This window comes from Aureobasidium melanogenum (genome assembly GCF_000721775.1).
Source record: "Aureobasidium melanogenum CBS 110374 unplaced genomic scaffold scaffold_2, whole genome shotgun sequence".
NCBI classification, from domain to species: Eukaryota; Fungi; Ascomycota; class Dothideomycetes; order Dothideales; family Saccotheciaceae; genus Aureobasidium; species Aureobasidium melanogenum.
In genome coordinates this window covers 1,474,806-1,495,585 of record NW_024470054.1, presented here as the reverse complement: position 1 = coordinate 1,495,585, position 20,780 = coordinate 1,474,806, and the positions used below count along the sequence as shown (strand labels likewise).

Here is a 20,780-nt window from a genome sequence, read left to right as displayed (position 1 = left end):
GTTTCTTTCTTCCTGTAAGCTAAGCCTTAGCAAACACAAACCTCGAGCCTGTAGGTGTCTTCAACGGCCACGGCTTATCCCTATACATCGCCAACCAGACCGCATCGCCATTAAACTCTTCCAAACTCTTCCTCACATCGTCAGACAACTGGCTCACAGGCCCCAACATTCTCAACACATCATCAAATCTCTCGGCATCCACCTCGACGAATTTTACAATAGCAACCAGCAACCCTTGCAGACTTTTCACCTGCGAAATTGTCGATGTATCCACATATCCTCCCAATTTTTCCAGACTTTGTGTAGCAATCTGTTGATGAGAAACTTTCCTCTGCTGTTGCTGCGAGGAAGCAGCAGCATTAATCTCCTTCCACAACTTCTTTTGCAAAGAAACCAATTCAGGCCACAAAGACTCGATCCTTGTCCGCATAAAACTGCCTGCATGTTCGCATATAACAGCAATAATGTTCAAACTGCCACTCACGATATACGCCTCTTCGTCAAACAGCCTTGAAGTAACTTCTGGCCACAATGTGTTGACGAGTGGCAAGAACGAGTTTTCGTGTTTGGCGAGACTGGGGATTGTGGTGTTGAGGAGAGAGAATAGAGAGGTGCGTAAGGAGGGTGAGGACGAGGAGAGATAGTGTTGGGTTAGTTGGGTGATTTTGAGGAGAAGGTTGTAGGTTTTGGGGGCTGGTGGTGTGGACTCTTCTGTTTCTGGCTCGTCGAGTTGGTCGTCGGTTGTGTCGTCCTCAGGATCAAGGAGACGCGTTGGGATATTCAGAGCATCATCTGACTTCTGAGAGAGGTTCTTGATGACTTCGATGAGTTCCTTGAGATCAGCGGGCTTCCATCTACTGGGATCTTTCTTCGGTGCCTCTGTTCCGTTGGTTATAGAGAGCATGGGTGATTTGACTCCCTCTTCAGCCATGGTCCGAAGAACAGCGAACAAAAGTTCGACCAAAGTAGTATAGCCATGATAATCCTCCAATGCAGCAAAGATGCTTTCTAAAGTATCTTCCAGATAGGGCAGTAGTGATGGGCCAGCTAGTCGTACCATCATGAGCAAAACCTGTGGGCCTTGTGGTGATACATCAAAGGCATTGAGCTTCAGCGCCACAGCATTGACGAGGTAGTCGACATTAGATACGATGAGCTCGCCTGCATCAGAGAATTCGCATGCGTCTGCAACGATGTTTAGACATGTCATTGCGTGGTTGCGGACATAGCCTGATTCCGAGCCAAGGTGGTGGAGGATAGGGTACAGTGCCTCTACAAGCTCGCCCCTGAACTCGACGCCATGTCGTTGTGCATGCAGTGCGACGGCTTCAAGAGCCAGACTTTGGAGTCGCCAGTCTGTGGATTCGTCGTTCTCAAGCACTTCCAAGGAGAAGGAATATAGCTGTTCCCGCAATGATAGGGACTGGTCTTTGGAGTACAGATCGCCGATCAGCATGTCGTTCATGAAGCCATCAACTTCATCTGTGTTGTTCTGAAGATCCTGTAAGATAAGCCAGAAGGTTGCAACCTGACTGGTCTTTTCTGACGTTCTCAACGCCAGCATGAGGTCTGAAGCGAGTCCGAGAGAGGGATGTGCGCCTTTCAGAGTCTTGAGCATCTGACTTATGTAGTTCAGTATCGTTTCCTGAGACTTGTATTCGGCTAGCGGTGAAGTAAATGTCAGTGACTTCTGGCTCGTCTGAATTGAGAGGTCGGAGATAGTCACAGGTGTGACTCGAGAATTCTTTGCTTCGGAATCGACAGAATGTTGCAGGATTGTTGTCACACTGTCTTTGAGACCGCTCCCAAGCATCCTTGAGATCATTGACATATCAACCTCTGTGCCAGCCAGTATTGTATATGCGCCAAATAACTTGCCGAGTGATCGCTCTTTGGCGAGATCATCATTCGACTGCATGATTCGTACCAAGGATAGCTGTTCGTTTCGAAATACCGTTGACAAAAGGTCAGAGATTGCTGGACTGTTTTGGGCCAAAGTCGCAATCTTGTCTCTGTAGGAAGCATTTGAATCTGCTTGCATGAGTAACAAGATAGTTTCTGCTGCCAAAGCACAAGAATCTGCTAGTGCCCCGCCGCATTCAGAGAGGAGTGTCAAGTTGAGCTCTAGAACGCCTTCCTGTACTTCTGGACGTTCGTGCGTACGTAATCTGTCAATGTTTGCTATTGCAACCTTCAACTGTGCTGCTGTCGCTTTCACCCAGCTGCCATCCAATTTTGTGGTGTTTGATCTGCTCGAAGCTGTCTTCTCTGCTGTTGATGATGATAGCTGTTCAACCACCCTGTCGACGAGGAGTGTTTTGAGGAGTGATTCGATGGTCTGCAATCCAGCTACAAGAACTCTCCAGTGTCGACGAGTTTTCGTGCTTGGGGTTAGAGCCTTGGTCCACGATGACACAATACCAGGTAGAAAGCTGGACAACACTTCCAGATCATCTATGCACGCAACTAGAGCTTTCAGAGCATTCGCTGCTGATAGCTGAACGTGAAAAGACTCTCCGTCAACAATGCCCTCAAGAATCACTGACACAGCATGTCCCAGAGATGGGACATTTGCAGCTCCAACAAGAGAAGTCTTCCCTTCGGTTGTTGCCGCAAGAGAGTGGAATAGCGCCTGCATGCACTGAAATCCAACTGCGCGAAGCTCATCCGTAGCAAGCCCTGTAGGTACCGTCTTTCCGGAAGTATCACAAGTAAGCGTCAAGAAGATCAATAGCTGGCCGCTCAGATTCGAGTCGATCTTTGTCGTCCAGCCTTTCGAAATGAGAATCACGAGACATCGTAAACATGCTTCCATGGCATGAACTGGAAGATCTCGACTCGCTTTGAGAACCTGTGAGATGGGAAAGAAGACATAATCGGCCAATTTGTGATCGAAAGTATCAGGTCGTGTAGTAATTTCTTCTAGTGTTTTCGATAACTTTTCGAGATTTTGGATGATGTTGTCGACGTTCTTGTGGTTGCCCGCAAAGGCTAGGGTTGACTGGCTGAGAGCGATGCAAATTGGTTTGAGCTGCACATTGTGAGAAGAATGTCATCGGCACCACCACTGAGGGGCTTCATACTTTCTGGAATGCCTCATTTCTTCTTTCCATCATACCGTGTATTCAGATTTGAGTTGCTAATGATCATGAAAAGCAGACTTGTGTTTAGCAGAAATTCGAGACTTGTTGGTCGTGATTGGCTAGTTGTTCATATTGCTTGGCACATCACGCTGGTGGCATCACCCTGGCCGTCTTTTGTCTAGCTCAGATCATTGCCCTGTCACGCATGCATCCGTCTTTTTGCGCATATGAAACAATTTGTCAATGACTAATTATTGAGCTTCAATGGATATCTGGTCAATCAATCGAGCAGTCTACAACAAAGAGACGCCGTTGAGAGACCAATCACAGCTCTCACGCACAATATTCCTGAAACCAGAGCCCAAAACGATCACTACGCCGTGCCCATTTGAAAACACGTACATAAGGTTAGACGTATACAATCTGGATTGCATGTAGCGTAATTCTAGCTGACATGACAGGTACATTTCGATGTCAGAACGAAGGATTATCCTCCCGCTCCGAGGACCTTTTAAGTATGATGTTCTTTACTCGAGAAGGGTCGTGTGCAGATCCGGACATGCAGCTACGTTGTCAGAGCCCGTCGCCTGCTTGTCCCAGATCAACAAGTCCAAAACCTTGTACCAACTACACGCCGAGCGCCCACCGACAAGCAATCGGAGGATGTGCCGACCGACTGCTGGACAAGATGTTGATTTTGAGTGATTCAAGTTGTACTCTGGGTTCTGGTGCATACGAAGGAGATGCACGGACTGAGACAAGTACGGATGATCTGCACACACGCGATACAGCTTCGAGCAGCATGATGAATCTCCCAAATCTTGGTACACTTGGTACAAGACTTTTGCTGTAAGAATTGTTCTAGCCTTGCTACTTCGCCTCTTGTCATGCGCTTGCAACTCTGGGGGTAGTTGCAGCATTGCGCAACATCGCGTTGACCGGGATGGAGCAAAAGAGTCATGTACCTGAGAAAAGCTCAAGAAAAAAAATCGCGATGCGCGCGTCGACCGTTCAAAAGTCGTTGCCCACTTCGCGCCTAAATTTCGACTTCTTATAGAGGCTTAGCTGGACGGGCCCTATTAGCGTACCTTATTGTGAGCTCCGGCTCTAACACATTTAGGTTGTACTTAGCGAGGGTGCACCTCTGCCTGAGTCACGAAAGTGTACCTGGATACTCGAGGGCCTGCAAAGTGCGTTGGGCAACGAATACCTCAGGTATGTGGTACATCTTCCGGTTTGCCTCTGGGCGCATGGCCCAAATTACAGCATTAGCCCCGATCGATTTCGTGGAGATGATTCCAGCCTCAAACTATTACCAAATATGGACATGAGGCTCCGATTGCACTTGGAATCGTCAAGGGGGAGGGATTTGATCACCAGGCGTAAAGCTCTGATCGATGGTGAACTGTCTTCCAGACGTAAAACTGAGGGGTTCAAAGTTTCTATGGCGTGTTCTGTGGCACAAAGAATTCTCGGCCGTACACTTTCCATCAGGCAACCCAATCAATCGACCTGCATGTCTCTTTCCTGGGCCTGTATGAGAGACTCTGCCAATTGAAAGTCAAGGTGCATTGCGATCTCTTGCGTTGCGCATAGAGGCAAAGCAGTGAAGGTTCAAATTTCAGAACTCGGAGGAGCGCGTTTCATCCAGCGGGCTGCCTCGTGGTTCTGAAGCATGGCGGAAACTCTGCAAAGACGGAGACTGACGGGTTCTAGAAAGAAGGATTCGAAACCTTGTAGACGAGCTTGAGAATAACTCTGGCTAAAAAAGGTACCTCTTGACGAGAGATTCTAGGATCAGATAAGCGATAACAAAAGTCGAATACGAGAAACACCAGCTTCACCAGGATCCTGAAACGAGCGCGCGAAGGGAGAGTTCATTGGGCGAGTGAACTGATGGACTGGGCAGGGCAAGTATGTGACGAATGATAAATGGCGAGCACACGGCACATCATGCGTCGATGATGATGGGAGGATCATGTGGGATCGGATGTTAGCCGATTTCTTGCGAAGCAGCAATGATGACGTCCAATGGCAGTAGAGGGAGCCGTGGACCAGAAACGCGATAACGAGCAGGGCAAGGTTGATGGTACAACAAGGGCATGGCATCGCGTGGTGAACGGGTTAAGGTTCGTCTACCAGCGTGTGGAGAAGCTGAAAGTTCGAGCAGGCTAAAGCATAAAAAGGCTAGCTGATACAGTAGCCATGAGTAAGAGGCAGTCTTGGTTAGCTGGTTGTTGTTGGCGGAAAGGAAGGAATAAGAGAGTCTTGTGATGAAGATAGACATGTTGAATTGAGAGGAGTCGTGTCTCCTGATGGAGAGTGTTCGCGTGACAGGGAAAAGACAGAGATGCAAATGAAACAAGCGGCAGGTCAGAGCGAATGTTGGAGGGGGAAGAAGTTATGGCAATCTGCGCAGGGCTAAGCTGGGAACTAGCGACTCGTGGCAGAGTCGGGTCATGGCGCTCGGAGGTTGCGGTGCAAAACGAAGAAGAGGAAAGAGTGGGACTCGGCATGACAAAAACAGGAAGCTGGCAAGAAAGCAGGAAGAACGTTTGGGTGATGTTTCTGAAGCCAACGGCCCTTGTGGGAATGGCGGGCCCGATAGGATGGAACGGATGGCCGTTTGAATATATGGAAAAGTCATGGAATAGGCAATATTGGTCGTCGGCCATCTGCTCAGCATGCAGGCGACGAGACAGGGCAGCGAGCGACGCGAAATTGGGACACAGCTGCAGATTGTCATCTGGCACGACGAGCACGATAGGTGGGCGGCGGGCGAGTGTCAATGATGTGCCTGCGCCCAAGACAGGGGACTGTCGGATGGTCAGCCAAGGACGCGAAGTTAGTTTGGAGCCGGATTAGATTGACTCTGAGACCCTTAACCATGGGCGTTTTTCTGAGGACCGAGCTCAAGTCGTCGATTCAGGCGGGAGCGCTCAGAGCATATTCTGGGTGATGCCTCATACTATCGGCATCGCAGACCCAGCGACAAGTTCGTCATTGCGACAATCTGCTACTTGGACATGGCTGGCCCTCAACACTCGGCGCCTGTCAATTTCGCCAACATCTTTCGTCCTGGTTCACGGAGTAGCAATCTGAATCCCACCACTCACACGGCCACCATCACGGCCAATCCCACGACCTCGCCCAAGACGACGACTCGACGCTTCGCCTCGCTCAGAGGCCTGCATGACCGCCCAAACTCGTCTCGTCTGAAGAAGCACCAGACGCAGAATCAAGCCCTAGCCCCGGCCCCGACGACCCTCCACGACGAACTCGGCGACATGATCGATGCTACCGGTCCCAAATCTCGACGGGAGCGTACCCTGATCGGCACAGAATGCGCTGCATGCGAGGAGCCGCTGGAACACACGTTGCGCGGCGAGCGCATCCTGCAGCTGTCGTGCGGCCATGTCGCCCATGAAGCTTGCTTCTACGAGTTCATCAAGGAGTTTGAGTCCCAGGAATGCCCTTCGTGCAACGCTCCATTGGGGCTCGACACCAGCCGAGGCGGAAATCTCGACTTTGGTAACACAGACCGACCTGTCAACCACTCCATCGGTAACTAACAATCTGCAGCAAAACTCAACAACCTCGTCAACAACCGCAGTACAAACAGCCCGGACTTGCGCGCTACAAGAGACTCGGACAATACTCCCACTCCCTGGGACGACCCACCTCGCCATACTCACCAAAGCTATGCCTCTGTCCAAAGTCAATCGCACCACAACCACAATTCGCTCCCAAGCCATGCCCACCACAGCTACAACTCAACTCAGACAGCCATACTCGACCCGAGCCCGCGTCCACCTACTCAAGCCAGCTTCACTCGCTCTCACCAACACAACAACAGCGTCAACACGCACTTGACCCACAGCAACAGCCATCATAATAGATCAGTAGAGTCTCGCCAGCATGAGAGAAACAACAGCCAGGCCACAGACGAGTCTCGAAATCGCAGAATCGAATATGACCTTCAGTCCATCGCCGCCGACGTACCGAGCCCACGACCCAACATCAAGAACCCAATACCTGCACCCACAGTCACTGTGCGTACCGAGTTCCCTACGTTGAACCGAAGCCGGCAGCAGCAAAGCCTGACCTGCTTGGTCACGGTCGAAGTCGTTGACGGAAAATGGCGGCCCGATCCCGAAGACATTATCTCTCCTGCTGCCGACAGCATCGATACAATGTCGATGCCTCGTTCACCCGAGCCGCAAAAACAACTCGACATCCCCCATACGCCTTCTCACGTATTGGACCGTGTCACTGAAGACCTGCACGCCAAGGTCGACAATTGGCATGGTTTGGACTTCTCAAGGTAAACATGCGTCTGGCTGTTCCGTCTAATGTAGTGCTAACAAGTTTCCCATAGGTTCGGCAGACTGTTGCTTCATGGTACCATCCGCGTAGGCAAAGACCGCCAGTCGTGGCAAGATCTAGAGTGCTATCTTTTTACCGAGATGCTCATCTGTATCAAGGAGAAAAAGCCCCAACACCAGTGGGAGACAGCCTCGGAATCTGCCAAGATGAGAACCAAGTGCACCCTCAAGGGCTCCATCCTGATCAAGAGACACTTGAAGCAGGTTCAGTTCGTCCCTGAACACGACATACTCACTCTGAATCTTTCAGTCGCCGAGCTACCGCATTTCCACCTTCAATTCCACGATAGATCACAATTGGATATCTGGCGCCGCGCTTTGATCAGCATCAACAATCTCGAAACGTCTGAGAGTGACGAGGATTTGGAAACTTCTGGCACTGACGAGGAAGATTTGGCTTCAAGAGGAGGAAGACGTTCCTCCATCCCATCATCTTATGGTGCCGGCAAATCCGCCTATACTGCACCCACCGAATACACCAGCCCTACTTTCCGTGGCACGCATGGTTTCAGAATGCCTATCGCTTTGCACGTTCCATTGGACATTGTTGTGGTGATACCAATCTCCTCGTCTATGCAAGGCCTCAAAATATCTCTACTTCGCGATGTCTTGCGGTTTTTGGTCAACAATCTTGGCGAGCAAGATCGTATGGGCCTTGTGACTTATGGATCCAGCGGAGGCAGTATGCCTGTTGTAGGCATGACATCCAAGAACTGGAATGGATGGTCTAGAGTCTTCGAGGCGATCAAGCCAATCGGACAGAAGAGTCTGCGCGCTGATGTTGTCGATGGCGCGAACGTAGCCATGGATCTTCTGATGCAGAGAAAGGCGGCGAACCCTATCTCAGGAATCATGCTTATCAGCGACTCAACAACTTCTGACATTGAGAGTGTCGATTTTGTCGTCTCTCGCGCCGAAGCTGCGAAGTAAGCATATCTTTGGACGCACAAAACTACACAGAAACTAACTTTTCATAGAATCGCCATACACTCCTTTGGTCTAGGCCTAACGCACAAGCCCGACACTATGATCGAGCTCTCCACCCGCACCAAAGCAACATATACATATGTCAAGGACTGGATGATGCTTCGTGAATGCGTGGCTGGCTGTCTAGGATCCTTGCAAAGCGTTTCACATCAAAACGCCAAGCTCAAACTGCGCCTGCCTGAAGGCTCACCTGCCAAGTTTGTCAAAATTAGCGGAGCGCTCCAAATCACAAAGCGTGCCACTGGTCGTGATGCTGAAGCATCATTGGGCGACTTACGCTTTGGTGATAAGAAAGGTAAGCCAATCATTAACTCTGTTTGTTCTCCAGCTCTAATGATTGTATAGACATTCTTGTACAGCTGGCCATTTCGCCCGATAACTCATCTCCCGAACAGGATTTGCAAGATCCTTGGGAGACCATCGTGTCTGGACTAGAGGCTCTAGGCGGACCCCTCGACCAGGACGATATGCGACCCGTTTCCGTCGAAGAAGTGCCCCTTATTCAGGCAGATCTTGCCTGGGGCGACATCCTTCGCGAAGGCAATGTAACTCAGCTGCCTCGTCCGTCACTGCTTGCAATTACTATGCTTCCTCCGGTTTCGAAGAAGGCTTCGATGAGCCGTACAGTAACGCCACCAATTCCACCGCACCCCTCAGTGGTACAACGACGCATGGAGCTCCTCACATCCGACATGCTCACGCGAGCTTTGACACTGGTCTCACGAGGCCAACACGAGAGAGCTTCTCATCTTCTCACAGAGACCCGCAGTATTCTGAAGGGTCTTGGAAAGGGTGGACTACCTCCTCTTCCACCACCTTCAGCGCCACCGACTGCTCGTCTTCCACCTACACCTACAGCAAGCATCCACAGCAACAGCACGGACTACCCGCCTTCAGGACCACCCACAGGACCTCTTCCACCACCTCCCATGTCCGCCACCCACCCTCCAGTGTCAATGGAGCCCAGACGCACTCCCACCCCTCCTCGTCTCGAGCCTTTGAGCCCATTCAGCCCTGCTGCTGGCATTGACGCCGACATCATGTCAGCACTTGACACCGAGCTTGCTGCATCGTTAGAGTGGATCAACCATCCTGCCGTTTTTGGTCGTGACAGCCGCAAAGCTGTTTTGCAGGCCATCGGTGTCATCAGCAGCCAGCGCGGATTTACTATGCGTACACCAGCCGAAAGCCTGTGGGCCACACGTGTCCCCGGTACAAGGCGTCTCAACGATCGCAGCCGCGAATGGCGCGAGACAGGAGACGAGCTCCTTGCCGAGGAGTCATAGAGAAGAGGCAAACATCTTTCTTTGCCCATCTTTAACGACGATCCACGACTCTCTTCTCTCTCTTTCCCAACTCGATCTGCTTCTTTACTTCTTCTTGTCCATCTTCTTCTGAGATATCCCCGATTCTGTTCTTTGTCGATACCCGTTCTTATCTATTTTGAATTTTTTTCTTGTTGTTTTCAATGTCTATGGATTTTTTTTTCTGGGCAACGACCCAATTGGGATAGGAAGGATGGAAATAGAAAAAGTATATCACGCCTGCGGTACATTGTCTTGTCTCAAATCATTTTCCTTACATCATGCCTTCTTCCACGAATGTTCCTTTGAGCCTTGCTTCGCGTGAAATACACTGTGTTCAATTGATAGACTCCTTCATAAGGCAGGTCGGCGAGAGTGATACCGAGAAAATACATCACGAGCGGATGCGTTACAAGAACTGTAATGTGGTCAATGAATCACGGAAAAAAGGGAGCCATGTTTAACAACAGATGCTGATGGAACAAAACGTTATGACCTCTACTGTACAAACTGATGTTACAATCGAACAAAAGACAAACAGAAAAAGCCAAACAATGCTGAACAACAAACGCTATGCTAATGCTTGTTCGCTATGCATGCACCAAACAATAAAACTTCTTGAACGAAGCTTGCATCGACGATAAAACCACAACTCAACTAAACTCACTTCCTTCTCGCAAAACGACTCAACTCACTCCCTCCTCACAAAACGACTCAACTCAACCTCCCAGGTGAGGAGGAAAAGGAACCTCACAGACCAAAGCTCGAACTCGAAAACAACAAAGCCGCACCCCTTACTCGTACGAAGCCATCTTCCTCCTGATGGACCCCGAAATATGCCTCAAGATCTTAGGACTCTTGTGCTGTGGGGGTTGATGTTCACTCCCAACCACACTGCCTCTTCTGCTCAACTCTTCACTCGTCAATTCTTGGCCTTCTCTGAGGGCTTCGAATCTCTCAGGTGCAATGGAGAAATCCATGTCGTCGGCTTGGCGGTCGTCTGCAGTCATGGGACGTCGTGAACTGTTTCTGCCTATCGTGCTTGAGCCTTCGCTGATGGAGTGTTTCGAGTACTCGGGGCGTGAAGAGGGAGGTGGAGTGGAGACGACGCGGTGACCTGTGGTGTGAGGACGGGAAGGACCAGAAGCCGAAGAACGAGAAGAGCGAGAGGAAGAGAATGGCGACATCTTGCCAATGAATTGCGAAAGTCGACCATGGCTGCTCTTACGACGTAGCGAAGTGTGCGACTCGGCAGAGGAAGACTGAGGGCGCGCAAAGCTAGGCGAGTCTGTTCGTGCCGTAGGATTGTAAGTTTCGATGCTGCGGTACAGGTGCTGGTTGCCTTGACCGTGGAAATGCTCAATGGAGGTTTGTGAACGCAAGGGTCTATGACGGATAGAGGCCGGACTGTTGGTTGCGCTGTGCAGACGATCGATCTGCTCAGACATTTCCTCAAAGCGTTCAGGTCCGATGCTGAGGTCGGAGTCTAGCATGTCCTTCTCGCCTAGCAATTCGGCAATCTTCTTGTCATACTCATCACTCAGGGCCTGGAACTGCAGATTGTGATGATGTTGAACCTGCGATTTTCTGTTCGCAAGTCGCTCTGCATGTTCTGAGGCAAGCCGTGTATCTTCCATGTGGAACTCGTCGACGTGTCCGTCGAAGGGCGTAGTAGAAGCCGAACTCTTGGCGCCAGTGTTGTGAGGAGGTTGAGGGTAGTTTGCTCTCAGCTTGTTGCGAGCGGCTTCGAGTTCGGTGTCATGCTGAGACTCGAGCTGTTCCTCACGACGAGCCCTCTCGTCATTCATGGCTTCAAACCTTTGCTTATACACATGATTGAGCTGATCTCTGGCGTGTTCCAGACTGTCAACGTGCTCCTTGATCTTCTGGACAAAGACAGCTTCGTTGGCAGAGAAGACCTTGCCCATATCCGAAAAGTCGGACTCTGAGCGAACAAAATAGTCTTCCGCGCCTGATCTTTGGCTCAAGCTTCCCATAGAAAATGATCTGCCATAAGAGACGGTCTTGTTCATAGGCGTCGTAGGTCTGAGGAGTTGGCTCTGCTTGCTAAGCGTTGCATTCTCTGCTAGCGTTTCTTGGAGCTGCGCTTCGAGGGTCCTGAGCTTCGAGTCTGAATCAGTACCATTGTCGACCAGGCTTTGCTTAGTTTGTTCTAACTCAATGGTAAGGCTTTCCAGCTGAGATGCTAGGGCGTCAAATTCCTTGGAGCTGTCGTCCTTCTCGGAAGTCAATTTTGCGATCGTGAGCGCAGCTTCTTGTCGTTCGTGTTCCACAGTGGCCAGTTTGGTTTCCAGTCTCTTCTCCTCAATCAGTCTTGTATTTAGTGTCGTAGTTCTCTCCTCTTCTGTCGCAATCTGTCGTTGTTTTTCACTCTCCATCTCCTTCCTCAAAGCATCCAACTCGAGCACCAACCTCTCTCTCTCCTCAGCAAAGTTCTGCATGTCCGACTCTTTTTGCTCGAGCTTTTGATTGGTGATCGCAAGCTCAGCTCTCAAACCCATCACTGCAGATTCATGCTCTTCCCTAGCCTTGGCTAGTTGTTGACTCCGCTCTTGTTTTTCTTTGATACTGTTCTCTTGTGCCCTTTCTTCTACTTCTGTCAGTTTTTGCTTCTCTTGCTGGAGCTCTTCTTGAAGGGTTTCTTGCACACGCACGGCCGATGATTGGTTTTCTTTATTTTCTTCTTCGAGCTTCGAAAGTTGTTGCTCATAGGACTGGACAAATTGGAGTCGTTGATCTTCAGCTTGTTGACGGACGGAGGTGATCTCTTCTTCGTGGCTCTTCTTCATTTGTGCAAGCTTTATCTCTGCTTCTTCCTGGCTGGTCGTTAGCAGTTGTTGAACCTTCGCTAGTTCCTGCGAATGGTTCGAAGCCATGTCTGTAAGTCTGGTCACGGTCTCGCTGGCTTGGACCTCCAGGGCTTTTTGGTGGCTAATTTCCAACTGCTCGAGACGGGATTGCAACTCGCTTTGGGCCTGTTCGGCAGCTTGTTGAGCTTCAGCAAGTTTCTGCTCATGATGTTCGTTGGCCTCGGCAAGCTTGGCGTCTCTTTGGGAAGCATGGTTGCTGATTTCCTTCTCATGTTGTTGGCGTAGATCATCAAGTTGAGACTGCAACTTTGCCTGAGCTTCTTCTGCAGCTTGCTGAGCATTGGCGATGGCTTGTTCATGGCTGCTCTTCAGTTCGGCGACCTTGTTGTCATTTTCAACTGCGTGGTCGTTGAGCTCCTTCTTGTGCTGCTCGCGCAGGCTTTCTAGCTGTGCCTCTGTCTCACCGTTTCTAGCCTGCTCCACTTCTTGACGGACGGTAGTCAGGGCAATCTCGTGAGTACGCTTGAGCTCAGACAGCCTCTCTTCAGCTTCAGCGGAACGACTGCTTAGTTCCTTCTCGTGATCCTGACGAAGAGCATCAAGTCGTGTTTGCAACTCAGTCGATTTGGCTTGCTCGACTTCCTTACGCACAGCAGACAGTTGAGTCTCATGCGAGCGCTTGAGCTCGGCCATCTTCTCCTCAGCTGCAAAGGCTTGGGATCCAAGTTGGCTCTGATGTTCCTGACCAAGTCTGTCGATCTGAGCTTGCAAGTCGTTGTGCTTTGCTTTGGCATCGCTAACTTCCTTAAGCAGAATCTCAGTCTCTTTTTCAGCCTTTTGAGTTTCGGCAGATTTGTTCTCCACCTCCTTACGAAGGGAAGACACCTCGGTCTGATTGTCCAAATGGAGCTTGCTGAGCTGCTCGTTGAGCTCCTCCACTTGCTTCTCGACTGCCTGACGAGCTTCATTGGAGCGCTGCTCGTGAGAGTCAACCTGCTCGCGGTGGCTAGTTCGCAACTCTTCGAGCTCCTGTTGATGATTTGCAACGATCTCTGAGGAAGTGGTTTCAGAAGCTCTCTTGGCTTCGTCGAGCTGTGTACGATGCTTGGCTTCCAGCTCTTCGATTTCCTGCTTGTGCTTTTGCAAAGTCTCTTCAGACGAGGTCTTAGAGGCCTTCTGAGCCTCATCGAGCTGAGCGCTATGCTTGGCATTGAGTTCTTCAATCTCCCGCTCATGCTTTTGCAAGCTCTGTACATGTGTGGTCTCAGAGTTCTTCTTGACTTCTTCGAGTTCTTCGCGGAGCTCGGCTTCAGTATCCTGTAGAGCAGAGCGATGCGCTTCTTCGAGCTGCTTGAGACGGTCCTCGTGACGTTTGTCGAGCTCGCCACGAAGAACACCAATATTCTTAACGTGGTTGGCCTTGGCTTCCTTGAGAGCTAAAGCATGAGTCTCTTCGAGCTGTCGAATATGCTTCTTGTTGTCTTCGGCGACCTGGTGGAGAACAGCCTCGAGAGTCTTCGAGTGTTCTTCTTCGGCCGCCTTAGCGTGCTCCTCGTGCTCACCCTCGGCCTGACGAAGTTCCTTTGCGTGCGCCTCATTGCTCTGAGCTAGTGATTCTTCGGCAATTCTGGCCTTTTCTGATGCTGCGTCGAGTTTAGACTTATGATCCTGCTCAAGGCGCTCGAGTTGTTGCTTTAGTTCTTCTTGAGCTGTTTCGGCTTCCTGCTGAGAGATCCTGAGTTTCTCTTCGTGCTCGGCTTTCAAGGCTTCGATCTGATCTTGCAATTTATTCTGAGCTGCTTCGGCCTCCTTGTTGTTGCTTTCAAGTCTTTCTTGGTGTTCCTTTTCCAGAGCGTCCATCTGCTGCTTAAGCGTGCTCTGCGCATCAGTGGCATCCTTTACCGAGTTCTCAAGCTCCTGAATTCTCTGTGCTGATTCTTTTCTGGCAGCATTCTCAGCATCTTGGCGTTGTTGCTGTTCCGTGGCAAGTCGTTCTTCATGAGCCTTCGTCAGATTCTGTAAATCATCCTCGTGCTTAGATTTGGTAGAAGAGAGCTCTTTGTCGACTGCTTCATATTGATGTTTGGCTTCCTGAATTTGTGCTGTCAGGTCATTCTGAATTTCACCAATGTGCTTTTCAAGTTCGTTTGCGCGATGCTCTGCATCCTTAAGAGCTTTCTTGTTCTGCTCAGAAAGACGACGCTCTTCTTGCACTTCGGCCTCGAGCTGGCTTCGGGCCTCGGCGTTCTTTTCCTCGTAACGGTTCTTGATTGCCGTAAGCATGTCCTTGTGACTTTGGGCTGCATCTTGAAGACGCTTCTCTAGTGTGGCATAGGCTGATTCGTGAGTTTGCTTGGCGGATTCAAGGTCCTCGAGCAATCTCTTCTCACGCTTGTCGTGCTCAGCGCGAGCCTCTTGAACTTGAATCTGAGCTTCTTCTCTGACTTGTTCTAACTCCGTCTCGCGAGCCGTGGTGGCTGATTTCAGCTCATCAAGACGGCGCTCGAGCTCAGAGATAGTGGAATCATGAGCTTGCTTAACATCCACGATCTCTTTATGTGATTGCTCCGTAGTGGCTTTCAATGCATTCTCGTGTTCATGACGCAACTTGGTTAACGTTTCTTCCTGATCACGTTCAGCTTGCAGTCGAGCGGCTTCGTTGGACTTTTCGACTTCTGAAAGATTTTGGGTCGCCTTCTGTAGTGCATCTGAGACCTCTGCTAGCTCTTTGTCCTTGGCCTCACGCAGGTCATCCAGACGCTTCTGGGATTCATCTAGCTGGGCCGAGATTTGCGAAAGTTCCTGTTCAACTTGATCCTTGGATTGACGTAGTGTTTCGTGTTCCTTTGATGCGGAATCCACTTGCTCGCGAGAACTGGCCAGCTTCTGTTCAAGCTCGCGCTGAGATTCACGGAGTTGCTCGAGCTCATCAGCAGCCTTCGAGGCTTGTTCTTGGGAGGCAGTGAGCTGTTGCTGAATTTCGTCCTTGGAGCTACGAAGTTGTTTGATCTCTGCCGACAGTGTGCCGACCTTCTCACGGAACAGAGTAAGCAATCTTTCAACTTCGTCCTTTGATTTTTGCACCTGAGTAAGATCTTGAGATAGAGCAATTGTCTTCTCCTGCGAGGCAGTCAATCGTTGTTCGATCTCAGCCTTGGCTTGGAGAAGTTGCTCATGCTCCTCGTTAGACTTGAAGAGTTCTTCTTGCAGAGATTCCAGCTTTTGCTCGAGGTCGCTCTTAGCTTGTCGCAGATCCGCAAGCTCCGACGATGCTGATGAACTTTCTTTGAGAGCAACGGCTAAATGGGTTTCGGCCTCTTCCTTCGAGCTGCGCAAGGTATCGAGCTCTTTGTTAGAAGCCGATGCTTGCTCCCGGGAAGATGCGAGTTGCTGTTCAAGCTCGCTGTTGCTGTCGCGGATGCTTTCGAGCTCTCCCTTGGAGGAAATGACTTGTTCTTCCAACGAAGTCAGCTGTAGTTGGATTTCATGCTTTGATCGGCTAAGCTGTTCAAGCTGCTTTTCGAGCGACGATGCATGATCCTGAGAGGTACTGAGTTGAGACTCGACCTCGGCAATTCGTGCTCTATTTTGCTTGTCATCCTCTTCTCTTTGTTTGGCGTCTTTCAAAGACTTCGCAAGCTTTCCTGCGACTTCTGCGAGTTTCGCCTTCAAGGTATTGTCGGACTCTGCAGCGTTCTGTCGGACAGTAGCCAGGTCCTTGAGAAGAGCGTCATGCTGTTGCTTGAGCTCTTCGTGAACCTTTTCAGAAGATGTCTTCTGATCTTCGAGTTGACGTGTGTGGTCATCTTGAGCCTTTGAAAGCTCTATGCGGATGTTGGCCAACTCCTTGACCTTGTTGGCAAGTGAATCTTCAACGGCCTTTTGAGCATCGCTGTGTTGTTGGAGGGCGGTCTCGAGCTTGTGAACAGCATCCTGTCGTTCCTGTTGGGTAGAAGACAATTGTGTCTTTGTATCGTCGAGTTCTGCGACGACGGTGTCCTTCTCGCCTTTGAGCGACTGCAATTCTTGTTCGACTTTGCGCTTCTCAGCTTCGCGCTCGGAGTTTGCAACTTCTAATGCCTTAGTAGCGGCTGCCAACTGTTTCTCCAAGTCGGCGGCCTTCTCTTTGAAAGTTGCAAGCTCGGCGTCAACATCGGCCTTGGACGACTTCAGGCTGTCCAGGGCCTTGTCAGCCTCGTCTTGCTTAGCGTGATTGTCTTGGATAGACTTTTGCAGATTCTCAGCAGCTTGTGCATTTGCTTCTTGAAGGGCTGCGACCTCTTGTGACTTGCTCTCCAGAGACTCGCGCAGGGTGGCTTCGAGTTCTTCCAAGCGCTTGATTTGTGACTTGGCCTCTGCAGCACTAGCCGAAGCTTCAGTAATATTGTGTTCCAACTCTTGAATCTTGTGGTTGGCGGCTTGAAGAGAAGTATGAAGACTCTCGTTGTCTTTCTCGGCGGCTTTGGAGGCCTCCTCAAGTGTGCGTAATGAAGTAGTGGCCTCTTCATACAGCTTCTGGTATTTGTCACTGTCTCCACGCAGTTGTGTCAAGGCGGTTTGGCTCTCTTCGTTTTCTGAGGTCAAGGCCTTGTTTTTTGACACCAGCTCTTCAAGAGATTGCTTGATCTCATTCCGTTGTGCCTGAGACTCTTCCAGCTCTTTCACGATTTGCTTCAATTGAGCAGCAACTTGGTCTTTCTCGTCGATCAAGATATCGATGCGGTTCTCGGCATCCTCCAACCATTGTTCTCGGTCACGCTTGACCTTCTCCAACTCTTCGCGGAGTTGTGATAGCTCTTGGAGGTGTCGATCTTGTGCTCGCTCGAAGTCGGCATCGGAGAAGGACTCGTCTTCAGAGTCGGGACTGGGGGCGCGAGTTGGGGGTCTTGACTTGCGTAATCTCTTCTGGAGAGAATCGAGTTCTTGAAGAATGTGTTCTTGGGTGATGTTTGCGTGGAAGGATCTTCGGAAGACCTGGTGACTAATGCTTGAGCCGGAGGATAGTCGTACCAGCTCCTTGATACGCTCTACATCTCCCGAGAGAGCAGAAGGAGCTACCAGCGAGCCATTGGCAGCATCGATGGGCGATGATGACATGACCCTGGTGTCGGTAGAGGCGATGTGATTAGATGCAATGCTCGGAGCGGCCAAGAATCATAACGAAGGCTTAAACACAGAATGCTATAGATGCAACAAGACAAGGTAGAGAGGAATATATACAGAGCAGAGGAAACACATGATACTCTCGTGACAAGGAAATTATTAGGCCGGGCTTCCTGATTCAGGGTCGGTCCCCTTGTCCGACACTGGCCGAAGCTTTGGCTGCTGTTCGTTCACCGCTCACGTCAAAAAGACAACAAACATCGTCCATTTTTTCCTACGTTGCAACAGCCCAGTGCGCAAACAAATGTTTTGTTTCGAAAGTTCCATGCCCATGTTGCGAATGCACGAACTCGTCGATCGAGCACCGGCCTCCTGCAGCCACACCGCCGGTCCTGCAGTCCATGTTGAAGCCTCAACCTGTTGACAATGAAGTCATGGCTCTGCAACGTTGAGAATGAAGACTTCTCTTCCTCCTAACCCGACTGACAATCACTTCACTTGCCATCACAATGCACAATATCTTTCTGAAAATGATGACTGCCCTTTGAGAGCTTGATTTCGTATCTACTGCGCGCCTTTTCTCCATATTTTGATTTCCATGTTCAGACGATACTGGATTCGGCCTTCTCCTTTTTCGACTTTCCAAACGACATCAGGCGTTTGTATGCTCCAGGAATACCCATCCACTCCTCGTTGATCGGACTTTCTCCTGTAAACATAAGAAGGTCGTATAAGAAGCCACCGAAGGTGCAGCCGAAGAATGGCGATACCATTGGAATCCAGAAGTAATATCCTCCGGCCGACCAGACCTCATGACCGTATCCGAGGAAATACGACATGAGACGAGGTCCGAAATCTCTGGCAAGATTGATAGCGTAGCCTGTCTCCCAGCCCCAGCATGCTCCGATACCGAAGATAATGAAGAAGAGTCCAAGCGGTGTGAGGTTGCCTGAGCCAAGGTTTGAATCATCTTTGAGAGCGAAAATAAGGACTGTTTTGTTCGTCAGTAACCTTGATGGATGCACATTTCTCAGGGATGTTTGCTTACACATAAGAAGAGCACTAGCAATGAACTCTGAGAAGAACATGCCCGTCCGCGTCATGAATTCGGCGGGATATGTGCAGAAGATACCTGCTGTTGCGTTGGGACCGCTGACTGTTCTGATACCAGCGCCACCCTCGAACACGTCGATGGCTGACTTGTAGTTTCCATACACAACTCCGGCCGCACAGCTGAACAAGCGGGTCAGTAAATGAGGACGACACTGGATCATGCTGGACTTACAAAGCACCAAGGGTCTGAGCCAACGCGTAGATCGGGAACTTCTTCCATGGGAACTTTCGGAAAACACAACTCGAGAAGGTGACCGCAGGGTTGAGATGAGCACCACTTTTGCCGCCAGCATACACGCCCAACATGACACCGATACCCCAGCCCCAACTGATGGACTGGTAGTCACCCTTCTTGCCGTTGGATAGGACGACTTGAGCCACGACACCATCACCGAACATCAAGATGATGAACGTTCCAATAAACTCGGAGAAGGCATCTTGCAATGTCAATCGAATCCTGGGCCAGAGGAATTTGGGGTCGGTTTTGTCGAGTGCGGCTGCCGACTGATTTCTATTGAGTGGAACACCAGTCTCGACGAACTTTGGCTGAGATGCCACAGTATCATCTGAGCGTTCACTATCGCTTCGATTATGTTCAATGTGTGTGATCTCCAGGTCGGAGAGCTTGTCGGAGAATACTTCGTGATGCTTGATATCTGACATGACAGGCAATCGTACGAAGGGGATTGAATGAGGAAAACAAAAGATGTTTGATGAGATGATTGAAGCATCAACATGGACTGGGGCCAGCCTTTATTAATGGTCTGAGTACGATTGCTTTTTGCTCTATGATCCCATTGTATCCCGCCTCCTTGTCTTGGGTCCGATCCTTAGCAATAGCCTTGGTTGACCGGCAGTCGGGCCTGAGAACACAAGTCACGCTATCATCACAGATCTTGATCAAGCAACCACTCAGCTGCAAGCCCCCCAGGATGCCGTTGCGAGTACGCCGTTGCTTGCATCGCGGTGAGAAGTGCACCTTGCCACGGCTTGACTCCTTCGAAGTAAGCCACCACTTAGCTGCTCAGAGCTTCCCTGCAGGATTCCATAGTGCTCATGCTGCCGACGGTTCCAGATGGTGGAAAGGCCTTCCAGGAACTCCCGTACCTCCCCAACGTCGTTACCCCGCTGCTAAAATATGTTGCAAGGCGTAATGTGTACCACTGGTCTCCGATCATTGGTCCAAGTCTGGTCCATCTTCGCCTCTGATGAACTCTACTAGCCATGCCGAGCAAGCAAGCAATCGAACGACTCACGAGACGCCATGGTCGTAAAAGGAGAACCTCGCTTGTTTGAAAGCTATGGCTCTATCTCCAACTCTCCTGCTCTTCTCTCGGCTCCTCCGTGATCCGTGATGGGGCATATTGGACACGGACATGGAGCCCAAGCGCAGCAGGCATAGCATGGTACGGCCGTCTTCCAAGAGCCAACGCTTGGACTTGCACCATTTCGGACATCGAAAGGCGTGCTCTTGCCTCCTTTTGACCACACGCCTGTCGGCCTTGAACACGTACACGAGCAAGCGTAACAGCCGCCATCGTGTTTACAGGCATTGGTCAGAGCGGATTGTGTCCGCTAGATGCCTAGTTCAGATCGGGATAGATATAGGTACGTATAGTTTTGTGGCGTCTGACGCCACACAGCGCGATGCTACTTCAACGCGGCAACACCGGGTGAGTTGTGCTCCCTGGCCGTTGTATGGCTTGTATTATAGCATTTGCACGACTCGCAAGGACATGGCGCCGGCGTGATTGTCGGCTGTCTTTTCCAAACTTTAATACTCTATATCCACATCGAAAAATATGATTGCTAAATGTTTGTCTCAATGCGCGAATTTAGTTTGTCGGCAGCTCGTGATCGTGGGGATGCAGAATCCCTTGGGTCAGAAAGGAGACCTCTCTAATTTCTTACGAAGAGCAATAGCTCAAACGTCATGTCTTACGACATTTCGACCGGTATCAAGGAGATCATCAG

The 20,780-nt window shown here is 50.3% G+C and overlaps 4 protein-coding genes across 4 annotated transcripts; 1 reads left to right on the top strand and 3 right to left on the bottom strand.

Moving 5' to 3' along the window:
- Positions 1-19: 19 nt before the first annotated feature.
- Positions 20-3,113, bottom strand: M437DRAFT_39960 (ARM repeat-containing protein; the record flags this gene model as incomplete). Its single annotated transcript, XM_041020107.1, has 2 exons — positions 20-3,031; positions 3,084-3,113. 2 exons carry the CDS (start codon positions 3,111-3,113, stop codon positions 20-22), a joined length of 3,042 nt encoding a protein of 1,013 aa, XP_040883818.1.
- A 3,257-nt stretch (positions 3,114-6,370) lies between these two features.
- On the top strand, positions 6,371-9,741 carry M437DRAFT_39284 (uncharacterized protein; the record flags this gene model as incomplete). The annotated part of the gene is made up of 6 exons (XM_041019981.1): positions 6,371-6,614; positions 6,666-6,985; positions 7,034-7,407; positions 7,462-8,394; positions 8,446-8,750; positions 8,801-9,741. The coding sequence occupies 6 exons, from the start codon at positions 6,371-6,373 to the stop codon at positions 9,739-9,741; spliced, it is 3,117 nt and encodes a 1,038-aa protein (XP_040883817.1).
- An 812-nt stretch (positions 9,742-10,553) lies between these two features.
- Positions 10,554-12,281, bottom strand: M437DRAFT_39800 (uncharacterized protein; the record flags this gene model as incomplete). The annotated part of the gene is made up of 1 exon (XM_041020082.1): positions 10,554-12,281. One exon carries the CDS (start codon positions 12,279-12,281, stop codon positions 10,554-10,556), a length of 1,728 nt encoding a protein of 575 aa, XP_040883816.1.
- A 6,014-nt stretch (positions 12,282-18,295) lies between these two features.
- M437DRAFT_72323 (aquaporin) lies at positions 18,296-20,032 on the bottom strand (the record flags this gene model as incomplete). Its single annotated transcript, XM_041025836.1, has 4 exons — positions 18,296-18,684; positions 18,742-18,926; positions 18,979-19,462; positions 20,026-20,032. The coding sequence occupies 4 exons, from the start codon at positions 20,030-20,032 to the stop codon at positions 18,296-18,298; spliced, it is 1,065 nt and encodes a 354-aa protein (XP_040883815.1).
- Positions 20,033-20,780: the final 748 nt, after the last annotated feature.